Source organism: Botryllus schlosseri, chromosome 9 (assembly GCF_051294905.1).
Source record: "Botryllus schlosseri isolate E-star chromosome 9, Bs_hap1, whole genome shotgun sequence".
Taxonomy (NCBI): Eukaryota; Metazoa; Chordata; class Ascidiacea; order Stolidobranchia; family Styelidae; genus Botryllus; species Botryllus schlosseri.
The window spans coordinates 13,179,646-13,198,631 of NC_137244.1; the positions used below are offsets into that span (position 1 = coordinate 13,179,646).

At 41.5% G+C, this 18,986-nt stretch overlaps 2 protein-coding genes and 1 long non-coding RNA gene across 7 annotated transcripts in view; 1 reads left to right on the forward strand and 2 right to left on the reverse strand.

The window, feature by feature from the left end:
- Positions 1–1,538: 1,538 nt before the first annotated feature.
- Positions 1,539–3,308, reverse strand: LOC145446693 (fibrinogen-like protein A). Its single transcript, XM_080325044.1, has 6 exons — positions 3,085–3,308; positions 2,973–3,031; positions 2,801–2,908; positions 2,522–2,618; positions 2,149–2,248; positions 1,539–1,881 (listed from the first exon to the last, which is right to left on the reverse strand). The coding sequence occupies exons 1-6, from the start codon at positions 3,143–3,145 to the stop codon at positions 1,539–1,541; spliced, it is 768 nt and encodes a 255-aa protein (XP_080181170.1). The 5' UTR covers positions 3,146–3,308.
- A 4,017-nt stretch (positions 3,309–7,325) lies between these two features.
- The window catches only part of LOC145447227 (kappa-type opioid receptor-like), a 90,971-nt gene continuing 79,310 nt past the window's right edge, over positions 7,326–18,986 (forward strand). For 2 of the 5 annotated variants that reach the window (XR_013917496.1, XR_013917495.1), the window contains exons 1-6: positions 7,347–7,532; positions 7,597–7,647; positions 14,188–14,360; positions 16,907–17,096; positions 17,242–17,388; positions 17,461–17,660. Coding sequence is in view for 3 of the 5 variants with exons in the window: in XM_080325646.1 (XP_080181772.1) it covers positions 14,192–14,360; positions 16,907–17,096; positions 17,242–17,388; positions 17,461–17,584 (630 nt within the window). In the remaining 2 variants the exon portion in view is untranslated. Of the gene's footprint in view, positions 7,648–14,187; positions 14,361–16,906; positions 17,097–17,241; positions 17,389–17,460; positions 17,807–18,986 lie in introns of those variants that run through there. The other 3 variants (XM_080325646.1, XM_080325644.1, XM_080325645.1) reach the window with 3 other exon arrangements.
- LOC145447233 (uncharacterized) lies at positions 8,546–10,468 on the reverse strand. The gene is made up of 2 exons (XR_013917498.1): positions 9,391–10,468; positions 8,546–8,704 (listed from the first exon to the last, which is right to left on the reverse strand). It is a non-coding gene; the product is annotated as an uncharacterized LOC145447233 (long non-coding RNA).

The window sequence follows — 18,986 nt, forward strand, 5'->3', positions numbered from 1 at the left end:
TCGGTGAATACAATTTAGGTAGAGGGTTGGCGTGGTTCCGTTCACACCGCATTGTCGCCCTTCGCCATATCAAGTATTTCATCACAGCATATATGGCTTATCATAACGTTTGAAACTGATGTTTCGCAATCTAGCAATTACTTATCATATTGTAATCTAGCTGTCCATGGCGTGTCCTAATCTGGAAAAGTGGACTCTGACTTTTTTTAGTTTTAGAGCGGTTTTAGCATACCAACCTTCGTAACTTTCTGGACTAAAGACATTAAATACATGTTCCGTTTTTAGATTTAGATTTCACTTTCAATTCCCAGTACCATATATTTTGATTTGTTATTTAGGCCTATATCAGTTCTTTTGTCTGGATAACGTACATGTATAAAAAAAAAGTGTAGTAATGTCTTCAATTTCCATAAATAAAGCTACACAATATAGCTTACGGTCCACCATATTTTTTATTAACGTTTACTAATCGCACAAAGCGTTTACACCGTATCCAACACAAGATCTCCGTATTGCTGTTCGACTAAACTACAGACCTTATAATATGTGGGAGTGCGCAGTACCATGATATTTTCTAAAACGTGCTGTTTGAGTAAACAGAGAATTAGTATCGCATTTCCATATCAATACTATAATTTTCATCCCATGATGTGGACGAATGCTTACATGCTATCGAAAATTGGAGACCTGCTGGTATGCATCAATATGAATCAAGCTAGGTACCTTTCGCATAGCTCAATTTGCACCATTTTACAATCCATGTGAACGAATTAGGATCGTTTTCACAACTACTGATTTACTTGAGTACTTTTAAAGTCAGTCAATTCTACTTCTACTTCAAGTAGTTTTAGGTTGCTCATGGAAGAAGTACTTCTACTCGTACTTGAGTAGATTTTTTCGTCGCTACTTCTACTTGAGTAGCTTTCTTGACTACTTTGACCACCTCTGGACTGCGAATGTAATAATAGTGCATAACGCTGCAGACGACACCTTCTGGGCTGGTCGCAACATATATGGCACCAATTTAATGTCCACGTCCAACTGGCTGCTCATCTCGGTGTTATTCTGGAATAGCGGTTGTGTATATAACAGGAGAAAATGTTTTTTTGGCAATCGGATTCATTCCAAAACCCCTCTAAACAGCAATATGCTTGTATTAGTGGGCTAGCTATTGGCAATTTGGCTCTGTGATTTCTCTAATTAAAAAAAATACAAAGAATAGATTATCACACATTTTGAAAATTTGGTGGTGTCCGCTTTAGCAATATTACACGAGCAGTGGTGGCTTTTGAGGTGCCCCCCCCCCCAATCGTAGGGCCACCACTGCACACGACAAAAGTCGAAAGAAAGAAAAAGATGCCCAGGAGCTGATATGTGACCTTTACATGACCTCTACGTTTTTGTGACATCTGCGATATCTGATATAATTCTGTTTATCTGTGTCAGGCAAACGTCACAATGAGCAACATTTACAATTGTGATGTGCCGAGAGTGTACATGACCACGTCACAGAGCGGGACAAGGACGTCACGCTCATTTCACAATCTCTTCCGGAACTTCATCTCCGAGAAACGCAGGTCGTTAACGTTGTCCCAATAACCATCGCCGTTAAGGTCATCACGCCAATAGATTCCCTTGTTGTAATTTGTCGAAGGTACTGTTTTGTTGAAGTTTCCGTTCAGGTTGCTCCAGGTGCAATCGTCATACCACCAGCCTCCTCGGCCTTTAGAAGCACAATTGCCAAAATAAGTATCGTGATCCGCGTCGTACGTTGAGAATTGCTGATTGTTGTGATACGCGAGGGCATCGTAGGTTGCATTCCCGGAGTATCCGAATACGTGCAGAGTATAGTTGTCGGATCCGGGTCCGACGCGGAAGGAGCTGGGAATGTCGAACACTCAAGGATACTCCTTTATTTGCCCCCTTTTACAGCAAGGCGATTACGCGAATAAAAAGTAACGACCTCAAATGACGGTCTCCTTAACTTCGTTATCCCGGAATATTGTTATTGAATCATAATCATTGTCACATCATAATGGAACATACCAACCGCCGTACAGCTGCTGCACTCGTCAGCTATCGTCACTTTGTGATTTATTGAGCAGTAATTTGTGTGTGAATGAATGGATGGATCGAAATCAAGCTTACCTGTATTTTACGAGCCAGTGAATTCCTGTGACTTTCGTGATCATGTTGATTTCCAATTCCATATTTCCGTCCTTTGTCCTTTCATGCAATTCCTCGAGCCCTGGAGAGACAAACGTTTTGAAACGATTGTTGGGTTTGAATCGAGATACTTTGCAAAAACGACTTGACTTGACTCGGCGCTTCAGAAATGTGGATTGACTCGTGACTCGGAGCAAAATTTACGAGTCAATTTCAAGTTTCAACCCTCGTGTATGATTCAAATCGAACCAGGGTTGTGTTACCAAGTCACAAGGTTCAGAGTCACAAGTCAATCTCACTACAGCAGGATATGGTTTTAATATTTTTCATAACAGAAGTAAACGAAATTCGAAACCGAGCCAGTAATCTCCTTCCGGATTCCCGAATCCTTCCACGTAATCGGTCCAATTTCGGTTGAAATCAACGTCTCCTTTGACTCTTCGCTGGAAAACCTGCAACAGAGAATTCGGCAAACAATAAAATATCACAGATTTCTAGAATTGTCCCAGTTCGAGGTTCGATGGCTCGGAATTGTATGCTTCGGAGCCATTACTCTGAAATGTTGTTCATCTTGAACCGAGCTTCCTCCTTGCGTTACAAAGGACATCTTTGAAAGCTTGCAAAACAGACTCACAGTCGCGTCTTCAGTCGGTTTTTCAGTCGGTTTTTCAGTCGATTTGATCTCCTCTTTTTTTGCTCGGTCTTCAAGCTCGCTCATTATGTCCGACATCATGTCCGAACCCTACATGAAACGTAAACAGAACAGAACGTGTTGGTCTGTGACGTAAAACTATTTGCATACCAACCCCACAATCTCCCTCTGAGATCCATTTACCGCCGACGTAACTTCTCGAGCAAAATTTTGCTGAAAAAGAGAAATTTCAACCCGATTCGAAATATAACACATATGGCTCGTACCTGACGAACGCGAGCAGATCCCGATCTCGAACATAATGAGAATCCAATACTTGAACGACATTTTAAGATAGATAGATGGTGGATGGGTACAGGAGCACAATGAAATGCGACCCACTTGAACTGAGCCACACACCCAAATGTCTATCTCTGTTCTATGTGCAACAATTTATCACGAACTGTATTTTTCCATACATCATCAACTTTGCACCAATTGTAATATGTGTGCAATGTCATGTTCCGTTTAGAGAACGTCAGATCATCGATGCCGTTTTGAAATACGTCGAATCGCGTTTGTCAGGAAGCTGACTCTATGAAGCATCAGATCTCATGCTTTGACGCAACCAAGGAAACATTGACTTTCGAACAAACTATGATTTTGGCGACATGGAATTTTCCACGACAATCATAAAACCGACCACAATTAATCCTATCAATAGCGTAGGGGTTCTCAACTTTCCATGCATAACGGGCCATTCGTATTTTAACAACAGATGCAACGGGTCGCGGGACATTATAGCTTAACTAAATCGGGGCAAAATCAAGTCCCTCTAGGGATCCGACTTTGCATCGAGTATGATCAGTCTTATCACTCATTAAGGGAATATACGTCACCTAATGAATGATGTGGAAATTTCGAGCATAGGCTATTACACAAATCATATAGTTTCACAATACATATATGTTATTTCCACTAACGTACATATAGCTTATCATGAATCGTGTGCTGGGATACGACCAATCGAGGTTTACAGTCTTCCTTAGTATCGAAACCATAATTCTCGATGATAGCCTTATCAGAAAGTAGCGTGTGACATTTCAGTAGTCCTACTCGAAAAAGCTTCTCTCCCTACTCGACTCGAATCATTACCCGATTCAGATTGCAGTACTCGAATCATTGTGCGTAATGCGCATATATCCAATTAGTAATTATATTACCATGTAATATTCAACACAGTGCATTAACCGGCCCTATATTGCTGATTCGTCATTCTGATGCATTTTAAAATAGGAATGAACACTGGATGGCGTTCGTAAGGTCGCAGTTGTTAGACTCTTTTTAGGCCTATATACATGGCAATTGACAACCTTTGGGTTTTATAGGCAAAACTATAGGCCTAAAATAATTGGAAATCGCAACCGCTGCTTGTGATTGAGTAAAACTGTTTAGTTCTACTTCTACTTGAGTATAAGCCTACCAACGATGTCTACTTTAACTACCTCCGATGATCAGTACTGGTACTTGAATAAGAGGGCGAGACCAGAAACTGTTGAGATAAATGGGCATATTATTCATGCGATGAATTTGATATCACCCGAGCATAGCTACAAATAATCGGTTGAACATGACTTGAACTAGAAACCGAACTGTGAACAGATATGACTCGGTCTACTAGACCATCAGGTGTTTTTAACCTGGAGTACGTGGATTCATTAGGGTAAAGCACAAAATCAGGGGTGCGAGATGCATTTTGTAATTAGGCCTATACGCTATCTATCTATTGATATATTTGCAAACCAACATAAAGTGGAATATTTTCTTGGCAGATTGATTCAACTCCAAAACTGTCTTCTGCCGCGCGCGATTACATGTCTTTATGATTTTTGATTTCAATATAGAGGTAGTCCTATACTATCAGATGTTGTGTTGAAGGTACGAGGATATTTGAAAGCTCATGGGGTAAAGGTTAAGAAACGTTGGCCTAGAACAGGGGTCGATAACACGTGGCCCGCGTCTTGATTTTGATTTCGGAAGAACACTAAAACAATTTGAAATACTGAAATTGATTTCAGTATTGTTGTTCAAAAGAAGCTATATTCTCCTGTGTCCAATCACTCTTCCTCACTAGCTGATACGGCTTTGGGGCGGAGACCAATTTCTCTGCTGAGTAGCGATTCTCTACTCAGCAGCGAATTTGTTACTCAACTCACGCCAATAAGTATACTCACACTCACATGCGTTCGAATCGGCACTCAAATCTAAGTCAGCGGACCACCAGACTTAAGTGTCAATTTTTGCGGTCAAGCAGCCCACTGTAGTCTCTATACTGTAGGCATTTTAGGCAACACTCGCTGCGGGGTTCGCCAAATACCGGAGTACCGGACACCGGTACTGTATAGTATTCGATCATGAGATGCTCTATTGCGTTCTGCTGAACTGATGAAATCAGTGGCGCCTGCGGTACTATTTCGGCTTCTCGTACGGCAGGGGCGGGCAACATACGGCCCGCGGGCCGGATCCGGCCCGCGACGGGATTTTGTCCTGCCCGCGGACAGTTTCCCGTCATACATGATAATGTGGCCCGCGCCCCCAGTCTGCCGAGATTGTCCACTTCTTGCTTAAACGTCAAAATTTAGTGACTGTATGCAAGACCGTAACTGCCGCACCCCAAAGCCCCGAATTGGGGGGAGCCGAGCTCGAAGGGGCCAAAACTATTTCGCGAATTTAAATGAATTATGAAGTGATTTATAAATTTATGCAACTTTTTCGAATTTTATTTGCGCTGGGCGCGATTTGATGTTGACAATTACCTTCATTATTGGGTACCTTTCCCCCAACAGAAATACGCATGATTTATAGAAATGGACACTTTGGCGTCGGCTATTACCGCGCCACGACGCACCAACACATATGAAGTTACAGGCCATGCTGTAACATGCGACTCCGAGAAGTGTGCCAGAACGATCAGCAGCGAGAAGACCTTGGCCGAAAGGACTGCCCTTGTGCTGACCGAAAAATTCGATATAAATATACACTGTTTAAATGTCCATTGGCGCCCAAATGGCTGGCGCCGAATGTTCCTGTCCTGGCGCTCTGACCCCCACAAGACAAATGCTATACGGCAGGGAAAACTTATTAGCCAATAAAGAAATATCAATTTGAAATCGTGTGCATCATTTAGTTTTGTAAGTTTTGTCGATTTCAGTATCTTTTGACATAGCAGATATAGGAGGCCACGAAATAGCATCATGTAACGAACTCATTATGCTAACGGGTCCGCCCGAAGATGTTTGATTAATATTTAGGGGCCCTATACATCTTCTAAGACACCTCACTCAGCTCTATTACCGGTAAATATGATTACCTGAACAAAGAGAGGATAAAAATGATAGCAATAATACATGCAATCCCCGATCACATTGACCGATTCAATCATGAATAATAGAAATTTTTGCGCGCTTCGCTCGTTTAGCGTTTCGAGGGGCCCAATATCAACGTTTTTTGGGGACGAGCTGACGAAGTGCTGTTACGTTCCTAACTGTATGTTATTATATACGTGTGTGCACAGCGTACGAAAGTCGAGCTTACGCGTAAGTTCGTCGAAGTGAGAAGACTTGCATTATCGGCATTTGGGCTGTACTCAACCCCGATGAATTGATATCTTGGTAAAATTGGGGTACCGGGCTTATCGAACGCCTTGAAATCTTAACCGTGTGTTCATTGATCAGAGAGAAGCAGACATGGAGGCGCCTGTATGACAATGCTGTTCTCAAATCCACATTGTCTTCGTCATTGTCGGCGAGAAATGGCTTTGAAGTGACATTGCTGTCGTTTAAATACATTTATTAAATACGATTTATTCCTTGTATATGTGGATAATGTATCGATTCAGCAATCCGGTCCGTCAAGTACCTAATTTTCCTATATCCGGCCCGCCGACTGGAGAAGTTGCCCGCCCCTGTTGTACATCAACAATCGCATCACAAAATATGTCGACACCAGCTTGGAATGTAATCTCAAATTAGAGAGCGTTCAATGTACCATTTTAAGATGGTAGACGAACTCCTTCTGTAGAAAAAGCTTGGGCTGATATATTTTGATATAGGTCGTTTCCATGGCACACAGATGAAAGTGTGAGCGGCCCCTTCCGATGACGCAAAATCTGTGTTCTCGATGATTTATTGCACAAGCTGGATTATCCAACAAATGTTTGTCAATGGCATAGTTTCTGACCTTTGATCGCTCAGCATCAGCCATGAGTGGATGAGTCTTGGGCGAGCTTTTCACCGAGCGTGATGCATGTTTTCTACGATTGTTGCTATACAATGCTATTTCCAATTCTCTACTGGTTGTTGACGAGTGTCAGCCGAAAATATTCGGGTTCATTTCAATATGAATATACTATTCAATTGTATTTTAAAATTAGAATTTCACTTTCAAAGTAGAAACTCTCTGCGGGCCGGTCAAAATCCCTATGTTGCCCGCCCCTGCTTAAAACGAACAATAATCCTAACCCAACTCAACTCTAGACCAGCACTTACAGTATTTTAACCAACATGTTCAAGAGTTGCATGTTAGTAAAGTGTCACTCACGTTTCCAAAGAACAATACGAAGATTTGAATTACACCTGCCATCGTCGGTGTAATTGCTTTGATCAATCACATTCGAGTCTGTATATTTCAGCTACGACGATTTCCCCGACAACGATTCGTCTATCTCCGGTCAAGGGTAAGTTATGCAAGCTCAGTCACTAAAGTTCATACAATGCTAACATTGTTTGTTATTATTTCAGGAGTAATGATGACTACGATTACACAGACGACGATGTGCTTAGCATTGAGGAGTAAGTCAAATATCCTTCATTGTACATTGAATCGATTTACTTATTGTATTGCATACATTGACACGCTAGTCCAGGGACTCTCAACCTTTTTGACCTTGTGGGCTGGGCCGCCGGGGCACCGGGGATAAATAGTTTGTGATCCCGCAGATCCCGCAATGTATCTAAAAACCCTTTGAATTAGTGTAAGCGTTGGAAGTTAGATATTAGAGTTTCCGGTAGACCTATAGCGTCTTACATCCTTTCTATCAAGGGCCGGGAACATTTTTTGTCCGAAGAGCAATATTGGCCCTATTTTTTCCCATTTCAACTCCCAAAGAGCCATACATGCCATTCAACTGTTACATCATTAATGAAAATTCGTGACGTCCTGATAGCACAAATTCGAACTCGCTACATGGGATTATTCGTGTGCGCCACATTTTTCTGCAAAAACTTGTACTAATCATGCTGGTTACCTTATTTGAGCATGCGAAACTTGAGTTACAAGAACGTACGTAGGTTCGTCATGATGCTCCTTTTAAATGCGAGAACCCATGATCACATGTGCAGGTGAAGCCAAACATGGTCACTACGGCAGTATATACGCCTACCCCACTCTAAGCTGTGATACATCTAGTTGCGATCAAGACAAGGGATTGGATGCATAAGCACTACTATCTGCAAGGCACAAGCGAAGGCAAAAAAGTGTACAAAAAATATGCAAACCAAGTGACGCATATGAAAGAAAATGCCAAAAAAGCATACTTCCAAAAAAGATTCGAGGAGTGCTCCAAGGATCCCAAGAACACATGGAAAACCATTGGAGAAATTATCAACCTAACTAAAGGTAATGCTCCCAAGAGTGCTGCTGACATCGAGCTACTCGAGAATGGCAGCATGATCAAAGAACAGCTTGCAGTAGCAGAAAAGTTCAATCAGTATTTTTGCAACATTGGTCCGGATCTTGCAGCTTCAATACCAAACTCCTCCGATGACTTTCTCTCGTACTTGAGTCCTGGCCCTCAGAAATCCATTTTTCTTGAGCCGACAAGTGAAGGAGAAGTTGCCATCATACTATCTGAAATGAAAAGTAGCAAAGCAGTAGGACCCGATCTCATCCCAACGCACTTTCTGAAGCTAGTCTTTAATATTATTGGTGATGTTATATGCATTTTCTTTAATGAGTCGATACGTCTGGGCATTTTCCCAGATGCACTGAAAACTGCCAGAGTAATGCCAGTGTTTAAGAAAGGCTGTAAAAAGCTAATTTCTAACTACCGACCAATATCTGTTCTGCCAAATCTTGCCACGGTTTTTGAAAAACTGATTGACTGCCGACTCAAAAATTTTTTTGAATTGAATGCAGTACTGTCTCCGACCCAGCATGGATTCAGATCAAACCACAACACCAACCATGCAATACTATCAATTGTAACGGACTATTACAAAACCATCAAGCAAAAAAAAAGTGGCTGCAGCATTTTTATCGACCTCCGCAAAGCTTTCGACACAGTTAACCACAGAATCTTAAGATACAAGCTAGAACACTATGGAATCAGGGGTATTGCAGCAACTCTACTTGAAAGCTACCTGGCAAATCGCAAACAATTTGTTAAACTGGGGACATTAAGATCGACTACCAGAGATATAACTTGTGGAGTCCCACAAGGCTCAGTCCTTGGACCGACTTTTTTCCTCATTTATATTAACGACATTGTTAATGCATCTTTATTCCGCACAACCCTATTTGCTGATGATACTCACCTCTTCATAACCTCTAACACTGGCAATGATTTGCATGCATCCGTGAATAGGGAACTCCCAAAAGTGTCGAGATGGCTCCAAGCAAACAAACTAAGCTTGAATGCAGATAAGACCGAGATGCTCCTTTTAAATAATGCCAATCATAGTTTCACTGTGAACATCAATCATAAACAAATCTCCATATGTGACTCAGCAAAATATCTCGGTGTCACTATTGATGCTAAAATGTCTTGGAAGCAGCATATTGAATGCACAATATCAAAACTAGCTCGGTGTGTGGGAATAATGACCCGTCTGCAATCTTTGGTTTCCAGATCAATACTACGAACCATATATTTTTCTCTTTTCCACTCTCACCTGCAATATGGAATCGTAGTATGGGGAAGTGCATGCAAAACATTTCTGTGCAGAATTCGAACCCTGCAAAACCGTGCGATACGGCTGATCTCATCTGTACCTTTACGTACCAATTTATCGCCTTACTACCGTAAGCATCGAATTTTGCGAGTTGATGAGCTATATCGCTTCGAAGTATCAAAAGTTGTTCACAAATATTTTTCCAACACTCTGCCTCCTGTGTTTGATGACTTTTTCATACCTGCTAAAAATGTCCATTCCCATTACACGAGATCCTCGTCAAAGGGAAATATCTACTTACCCCCACCCAATAGCAACCTAACTAAGAGATCTATCGACTACTCGGGACCTATCATTTGGAATGCATTACCACCACATATCCGTGAATTGCCTTATGATAGATTCAAAAAAGCCCTACTTGATCACCTCTTATCGTTACACTAACACTGTTGCCCTACCTCGCCCAGACATTGCTTCATTGATCATTTGCTACCATCGTTTAATTTTTCTTCTATTTTATTTTTTTAACTACTGTAACTTTTTTTACAGCCAGACTGTTTAGAGTCAAGTGTACCTGTTTGACGCTGGTGTGATCAGACTAGATGACCCTCACGGTCTTATCGATCATTCCTATCTAATACCGAATACTGTGCATGCATATTTTCTGTACCACCACCACTGCCGAGTGTTATGTATTTTGGTTTGATGAAAAATAAAGACTCTCCTCTCTCTCTCTCTCACATCAGTGGCGTGAGGGCAAGGGAGGCAAGTGAGGCAGTGGCTCACCTGTCGTCAGGATAAGTGGTCGAAAATCGTGAAACCTTCAATTAATATTGGTATTTTCTATTGATGTTCATGAATGACTAAATGTTGAACATTTTTCTCCTAATTTCTCACAATTTGCATGTTTATTGTTCGAAAATAAAGCGCGAAACTAAAGGTAAGGCACAGACTGGCCAAGCCTCACCATTGATAATGCAATTCATCGTAAATAGTTTAGAATTTTTTGTAACTGATATTAATCGAATGTAACTGTCACACTGATTCCGAAAATCTAAGTACTGTAAGCAACTTCTCAATTTTCAAAGCATTCGGCGGTAACATATAACGTTGCGCTACACGCCTGCATTTTATCACCGGTACTACAAATCTACTTACCAATCGAGAACGTGGGTAGCAATGGAGTTGTTTGTAATTCGAGCTTGTAATTGTGAATGTCACGTCCACAGCAGTTCATTTCGCGCCGTAGATCAGAAAGACAATGTGTATTTGAAAACTGCCTTGGGATATGGACGTCGCCATCACTGCTATTCTGTTTGATTTTAATCAACGTATCGCACACTTCAAGATTTCGAGTTGGGTACATAGAATTCGCGAGTAACATATTGGTCGCCGGCACGACTAACTTAAATTTGAGGAATTTGAAAAGAGGGGTTCCGAGCCCCTGAGCCTGAAGACGGCATTGTCTTTACGTCTCTGGGACATGTTCATATACTGCCGCAAGAATAATCATTCCGGCCGTGATGAAAATTTATTAAGAAATCGCTGCAATATTGATCAATTCAGTACAATAATAAATATTTGGCACAGAGCCATATCTTATACCCAAAAGAGCCATAGGTTCCCGATCACCTTCACCTTATATGCCAACGACATTTTTGAAACCTCCTCATTGAACACCACACTGTTCGCTGATGATACTCACCTCCTCTCTTCCGCATCTTCGACGGCAGAGCTGGATGCCCTGACTGGTGACCAAATGCCTAAAGTCCATGAGTGGACGGCCCAGAACAACCTTTGCATAAACGCCTCGAAAACCCAATTGCTGACAGTAAATTCAAAAAATAACCTAACCGTTAATATCGCTGGTCAGCCCGTTTCCAACACAGATAATGCCAAATATCTCGGGGTTTTACTGGACTCGAACATGTCCTGGAAGAGTCATATTCAGTAGGGATGGTGTGAACCTCTGAAAGGTTCGGGTTCGTGTGAACGCGAACACGAACGTGAACACGAACGTGAACCTCGTGACGTCATATTGCTAATTCCAACCCTATCTTTCAATGAAGTGATAGCCTATATTAATGTACACGATACCTAGCGAAGAGTCGGGCCACATAATGTCGCATTGCTGTAGTAGGCTACATATTGGCGTTTTAAACGTCGCTAAATGTATCAACCGCGGTTATCAAAGGATATAATAATCTCATAAAATCAATACATTCCGTCGCTTTGCCAACAATTTCGACGAGGACTTACCATGAAATATAAGCTTACGCCTCAATGGTCTTAGCCAGACCGGACAATGTGTTCGGAGTCTGAGTATTGCTACATTGATGTTGAGCAGAGTGTAAAACGGGTTTCTATACTCGCTACCGATACCATAAACAACAAGTTATATAGCAGTAGCCAGCACCTTAATCGCACGGATTTGGTTTTAATGATACAGTAAAGATATGAAGTCAAGATTGACCCCGTACGCCCACTCGATATTTTACATCAGAAAACGATATCAATGTCATTGATTGGTTGAATAAGCATCATTCGCTGACTACGTATATCGCTCGTGATGTTGTGTGATTGCGGGTCAAGCTCACAGCGGAGAGTCACTAAATATTCAAAACGGAACGCTGAATATTTCGAGAAATTTTTGGTAACAAAAAAGCAAGTAAAACTTTTAAGGTTGTCATGGTGCATGCTCGTTTAGTGTTGATTTTTTATGCTGCCAGCGCCATGCATAGAGTGACCCGCAGTTGAAATGCAATAAACTTGAACCAAAGAGATCTTATAACGAAGTGCAAATTACAATTTACCAAAAAGGTTCACAGTGCAGAACCTACCAAGGTTCTGCTGTGAACGCGCACCTCTAAATTTCCGAGGTTCACACACAGAACACGAACGTGAACCTCACGTTCACACCATCCCTAATATTCAGTCCCTAGAAACTAAATTATCACCGAAGTGCGGCCTGTTCTACAGCCTTGGGCGCTTCATGCCAGCATGGGTGCTTCTGATACTCTTTAAATCCTTAATCCAATCGAAGTTACATTATGGCATCCTCTGTTGGGGGGCTGCCAGTAAAACTGCACTCAAGCCACTGCAGAAACTACAGCATAAAGTACTCCGAATCATAGCTAAGGCCCCAAAGGGGCCTGGCTGCCGATCCAATAAGTCGCTGCTGAAGAGATTCGGCGTCCTAAACATAGAAGATATGCGGAAACTAGAAATCGCCAAGTTTATGTATCAGTTTCACTGCGGTCGTTGCCCCGAATACTTCAATGACTTTTTTACCTCTGAATCAAAAGCGCAAAAGTACAACACTCGCGCGTCACGTCGTCCAAATATCATATGATCGACCGAAAAGATCATCGCTCTATCAAATATGCCGGACCTGATGTGTGGAACAGTATCCCACCGGCCATCAGGCAGTCGACGAGCATGTCCACATTCAAGTCGAAATACAAGCAATTACTACTAAATAAATACAGTCCATCCTCAAAATTACCGGACCATGACTGACCTATCGAAAATGGACAAAGGGGGCGATGGGGGCGAAAATAGCGAAGGGGGCGTTAGGGGGGCGATAACGCGCCAAATCGGCTGACCTTTTTTTTTTTTTTTTTTTTTTTTTAGTCAACCCACACTGAAATTTAGTTACGTGTGTAAAATTAGACATCGTGCCGAAAATTTGACCTTTTTTTTTTTTTTTTTTTTGTGTCAACCCGCCGGTGACTACAGTAAGTATGCCCAATTTTCGGTACACAAAATTTGGGGGGCGATGATCGCTGTTGACCTTGAAAAGGGGGCGATGGGGCGAAAAAGGTTGGGAACCACTGGCCTAGGCCAAGGTGGGTGTCCGATTCCATAGACAGCTCCTTGTCGCTTCGACATCTTCCTTTCTTTTCATTGTATCGCATTTTTGTGGTGTATTGAACTGATAAAATTGCTAATAAAACAATGATGATGATGATCACTGCTCTATATGGACTATTGCGACAATTACCCCACGATCCGTATACTTGGTAAATCCAGCGCTATTGACTCAAAATACCTCGTTTCTAGTCTCGACAGTATAGCACGATTTGAAGTGACAGATAATAATTTGTGCTTCTACTCCCAACTTCGCTGTTGCTACAGTCTCTTTACCAAAAAAATATCCCATAGAAGAATGACCTGGTGAAGTACACACGAAAAACGAATGACAAGAGCAAGGAAAAGCTTCTAAGAAAAAAAGACTGCCAGAATATTAAGTTGGAACACTGTTACACGGGGATGACAGATTGAGAGACCATATACCTGGTCGTATCGACACCCTTCTATCTGTTCATCACTTCGAATTGTGTCTGTCTCGTGTATCGTATTGTGCGTTGTGTGTCTTGGGCTGATAAAAATGATAGAACCACTGATTAAAATTAAGATTGTGATACATTATTTTCACAGGTTGATGGATACAGTAGGCAATATTGGGTGCAGTTTGGGAGAACAGCATGTTTCCACGTATTCACAAGTTTGGCTTGTGTGCAACTTCCTGCTAGCGTTCGTGATTCCTCTTATCATCATCTGTGTATCTTATGCTCTCATTCTACGTCGCATAATGAAACCACTAACGATAGGTAAGAGTAATATCCTACGTTGATAAGCAGTCAATGATGGTTTGGTCAGTCAAGTCACACCGCAGCAATACGTACGATACTCCCTACGTCGGGAAAATGCAAATGCTTATTACTAATTTGGTGCGTGCTTTCGTTCATATGATATTTGTTGGACGATGTGCCTACGAACGATATATGGCAGTAGTATACGAAACTTGCGACGATTTTTCTTCGTTCGTTTGCTCTAATTATTTTTATCAATCCAATACGCTACAACATTGCGTTAAAATGAAAGGATATAGGTTGAAGTCGAAACTACTTTTAGTAGTCTTTCAATCACACACACACCCTGGCCTAGATCAGGGGCGTCAAACATACGGCCCGCCAGACGATTTCATCCGACCCGCGAAGCAATTTTTATTAGACTGAATAATATTGTATTATCCAGCATAATTCCAACATGCGTTGAGATTTTTCGTGGGAAATACTCCATTAAATAATCCCCCAATAAAGCAAATGTCGGGCTTACGGGTCACATTATACCCATTATTATTATTATGACTGACTCAAAAGGTCTTCGGCCTCCGGAGAAACCAGAATCCCGATAATGATAAACCAGATTCGAACGTCCGCCTTTTCAGAGAAATCTCCTGTATTCCTCACAACAGATAGGCAGGGCTGACGCTAGATTACTACTAAAACAAGGGGAACATAGAAATACACCAACTAATATCGTCGCTGGGGCCACTAATTTGGCGCTTTATTACTGTATTCAACCGGTCAATCATCGCATTTTTGCGAATTCCGCTGTTTGAGTATAAAAGTGTTACTATAATAAAGCCCTTATAACTCGTAATATAACGTATATAGACCTGATAAAAAAGTGCAAAACAATGGAATGGATGTTGAGGTAACATTTTGGAATAATTTACTGTTCCGGACAGCGATGCAAGTCGAGTTTGACACCCCTGGCCTAGATCATATGAATAAGACGCAGATGTACTGAGTGAAAAGTAGCAGAAAATATCATGAAAAATACAAGCGATGAAAAGAAAGTGGCATGTGTCGGTCGGCGAAGTCGGTATGTCGGGTAATCTCGAGCGTTGGCAGGTATTTACTCCGTGGGATCTACTTGTGTTTTAAATTCAATTCAATTAATTGTTAACATTTTCATCATTTCAATAGACCACAAGACTGCGATACATTGAAAAGAGGGGAAGGTATCGAAACGACATGAAGTAGTCTTTGAAATCAGACACCCACCAGGGCTAGGCGATGGAAAAAAGGAGGCATACACACTGAATGAAAAGTAAAAGAAGATAGTATAAAAGGACATGCGACAAAAAGAAGTGGCATGTGTTGGAAGGCGAGATCGATATGTTTTGACTTGAATGTGAGCAATGGACATGACGAGATGCTGTTCCACAGGCGTGGCTCGACATAGGCTACTTGATAGAGTGTAATTCGTGGTGAACATATGGCAATTGGGCGACGAGGACGCGAGTGTGCTGTTCTCATGCGCTTTAGAATCCAAGGACTGGAATTGTTACATTCGACTTTTTCATATCTTGTATGTTATTAAAACCATATCCCTTGAATACCAAATATTTGGTTCCACACTCAGTCGCTTTGGGGGCCATAGCATCATCATCATCATTGGTTTATTAGCAATTTTATCAGTTCAATACACCACAAAAAATGCGATACAATGAATAGACAGGAAGATGTCGAAGCGACTTGGATTTGTCAATGGAATCGGACACCCACCTTGGCCTAGGCGTAGTAAAGAGGAGGCATGCACACTGAATGAAAGTAAAGAATACAGTATAGAAAAAGAAAGCGACAAGAAATAGGGCGGCATGTCATGGGAAGCGAGATCGATAGGTCAGTCGTGGTCCGGTAATCTTGAGGATGGACTGTATTTATTTAGTAGTAATTGCTTGTATTTCGACTTGAATGTGGACATGCTCGTCGACTGTCGGATGGCCGGCGGGATACTGTTCCACACATCAGGTCCGGCATATTTGATGGAGCGATGATCTTTTCGGTCGATCATATGATATTTGGACGACGTGGACGCGCGTGTGTTGTACTTGTGCGCTTTTGATTCAGAGGTAAAGAAGTCATTGAAATATTCGGGGCAACGACCGCAGTGAAACTGATACGAATAACTGGATGTAGTTTTTGCAGTGGCCGAAGTGCATTATTCGTAACATCATTCCATCAAAGAACGCTATATTATACCTTTGATTAGAGTAAAGATTTACAGAGTATCAGTATACGGGCATAGTAAAGCATATATGATTTTATACAACCGCATTTTCATACGACGCTAGAGGACTGCTGCTTCGTACTCAAATTTCGACGATATGTGTTAGCCTTTGAACATAGTGTCTCGTGTGTCGACTTTCCTAAAGATATTGCCGCCAATAAGTCATGTCATCTTCATTTTATGGCTATCAGAGACCTCAAAAATTTCAGGCAATGTCGGCAAAAATCATGCCGATGAGATCTGCATCATCCGGTACTGTCTCACGTGATATAAACAAGATGTTCTCTTATTCCAGGAAGCAAGTCTCAATCGAACGACACAAGAAAACGAGTCACTAGAATGGTGTCCGGTCTTGTTTCGACCTTCGTTATATGCTGGCTCCCCTACCATTCATTTAATCTTGCTCGTCTCAATGGCATACAACTACATGCAAGCACCTGCTACGCTGTCACGAATTTCACAATAGTATTGGCTTACTCAAACAGGTCAGTGCTTGATGGTGAAATATAGCAGTCACCAATAAGGAACTAAAATGTGGATGCGAACAGTAGTTAGGAACACTGTTCCCAGGAATTTGTTATGCCAACATATGCGGCCATGTGGAATAACTGTAGAGTTACTTCATTTTAGCGCGATTAACCCGTTTTTCTACACGTTTCTGGCGTCAAACTTTCGAAAGAGATGGGGAACTGCTGTTGGCAAGGCTCGTAGGGGACTGCGACAAAGTATTCTCAGTCATAGTGGCGACTACACGCCTGGCACATCCTTCAGGGGGAGGTAAAATTTACTACTTGCTCTCCAATAGATGTCGTTTGATGATTCAGAAATGTTCTCGTTTCCACTGTGCAGGAGGAAGTCATCACTTTCGAACAGCACAGCTAAGAATCGCGATGACGTCAGCGTGAGCTCATTTGCGACCAAAAACACGATTGTGCCAATTAATAACACCGAAATTAAAGAAGACAGACTTTAATCTATTCGTCTGTTGCTTGTAGCATCGGCAATGAATGTTTTCTTTTGATAGCTCCTGCATCTTTTTTTCCTCCAGCGTTTTGTATTGTATACTGTATAGCAGAGATGAGCGGATTTGAAATTTCTATGTCCTAATCCAATCCAAATCCGAATCTTCAAATCCAAATCCAAACCCTAATCCATAACTTTTTCATATTCAAGTCCATGTCCAATCCTAATCCGATTCCAACTGCAAATTCAAAAAAATACTAATTTATGCAATGGAGGGATTCGAAAATTTTCTTTCACAACCAACGATTCACTTAATTCAAGATAACTTAGTAACCATAAGTGCATTAATAACTGATCTGAATAAAGTTTGTCGCCATTCGCCACACGACATTTCAATCTCCCAGAAAATAGGTAAATCCAGTCCAAATCCTAATCCGTTTTGAAAAAAATGTATAATCCAAATCCAATCCAAATCCGACAAAATTTCACAAATCCTGTTTTTTCAAAACCTAATCCTAATCCATGCTCATCTCTGCTGTATAGATATGTTTCAAGTATATGCTCTTTCTTCAGCGCAATAGATATAGCCTACTCTGTTAGTTATAGAGTTCGCGTTTGCGTTCAGTGCGTATGCATCGAATTTTACGAGGTGCCGCCGTTATATTGTAATGCAGAGGTCTCAAACTCAAATGCGCTCGCGGGCCAATTTCCTACTTTTTGATGGCGCCGCGGGCCGCAGTACCAATAATAGGGGAATTCAATGTATTTCCGAGTAGGCCTTATTTGACGGGACCATGCAGACTGACATTTCACACGCATCTTGAAAATGGGATTTACTATTGTGAATTATAATTTAACAAAGATTAATCTGATATCAGAGCATTGGAACAGTACAGCCTAATCTGGGTTTCGGGCATACTCTTGATAACAAGACTGTTGATCATGTCATTACCTAAGTAAAATTAAATCAGCGTTAGATTTACCTTCGAATATTGAAACAGATCTATAGCAACTTGAATATAATGATTGCTGTGCCATAGCAATAGAAATGTCCAATCGCCGAAGTATTCATTGATCTTCCACTGCGTGGTAACTTTTGAAAGTGATGTAATAGTGAAGTTTGATGAGTAGTTTCAGCGTCTGGAGTATAGTTTTGGGGCGAATTTCCAGTTTCAAATAAAAGAAAATATATTTGGCGGTTAAATATTGTCGAATACATCAAAATCCAAAATACCGTCACGGGCTGCACAAAATGGTCTCGCGTGCCGCATGCGGCCCGCTGGCCGCGTGTGTGAGACCTTCGGTAATGCATCTACTTCATGCTATAAGCATGCATTCACTAATTGAAATTTTTCACTGATCGAACTGATGCCGCATTCGTTCTCTATTTAGGCCAAACTGCTTTGAAGCTG

Bases quoted from the DNA above. Each gene is read 5' to 3' on its own strand.
- LOC145446693 (XM_080325044.1), bottom strand. From the start codon at position 3,145: ATGTCGTTCAAGTATTGGATTCTCATTATGTTCGAGATCGGGATCTGC. The intron at 3,032-3,084 runs GTACGAGCCATA...TCTCTTTTTCAG, and splicing joins GATCTGCTCGCGTTCGTCAG to CAAAATTTTGCTCGAGAAGT. The intron at 1,882-2,148 runs GTAAGCTTGATT...CGACATTCCCAG, and splicing joins CACTGGCTCGTAAAATACAG to CTCCTTCCGCGTCGGACCCG.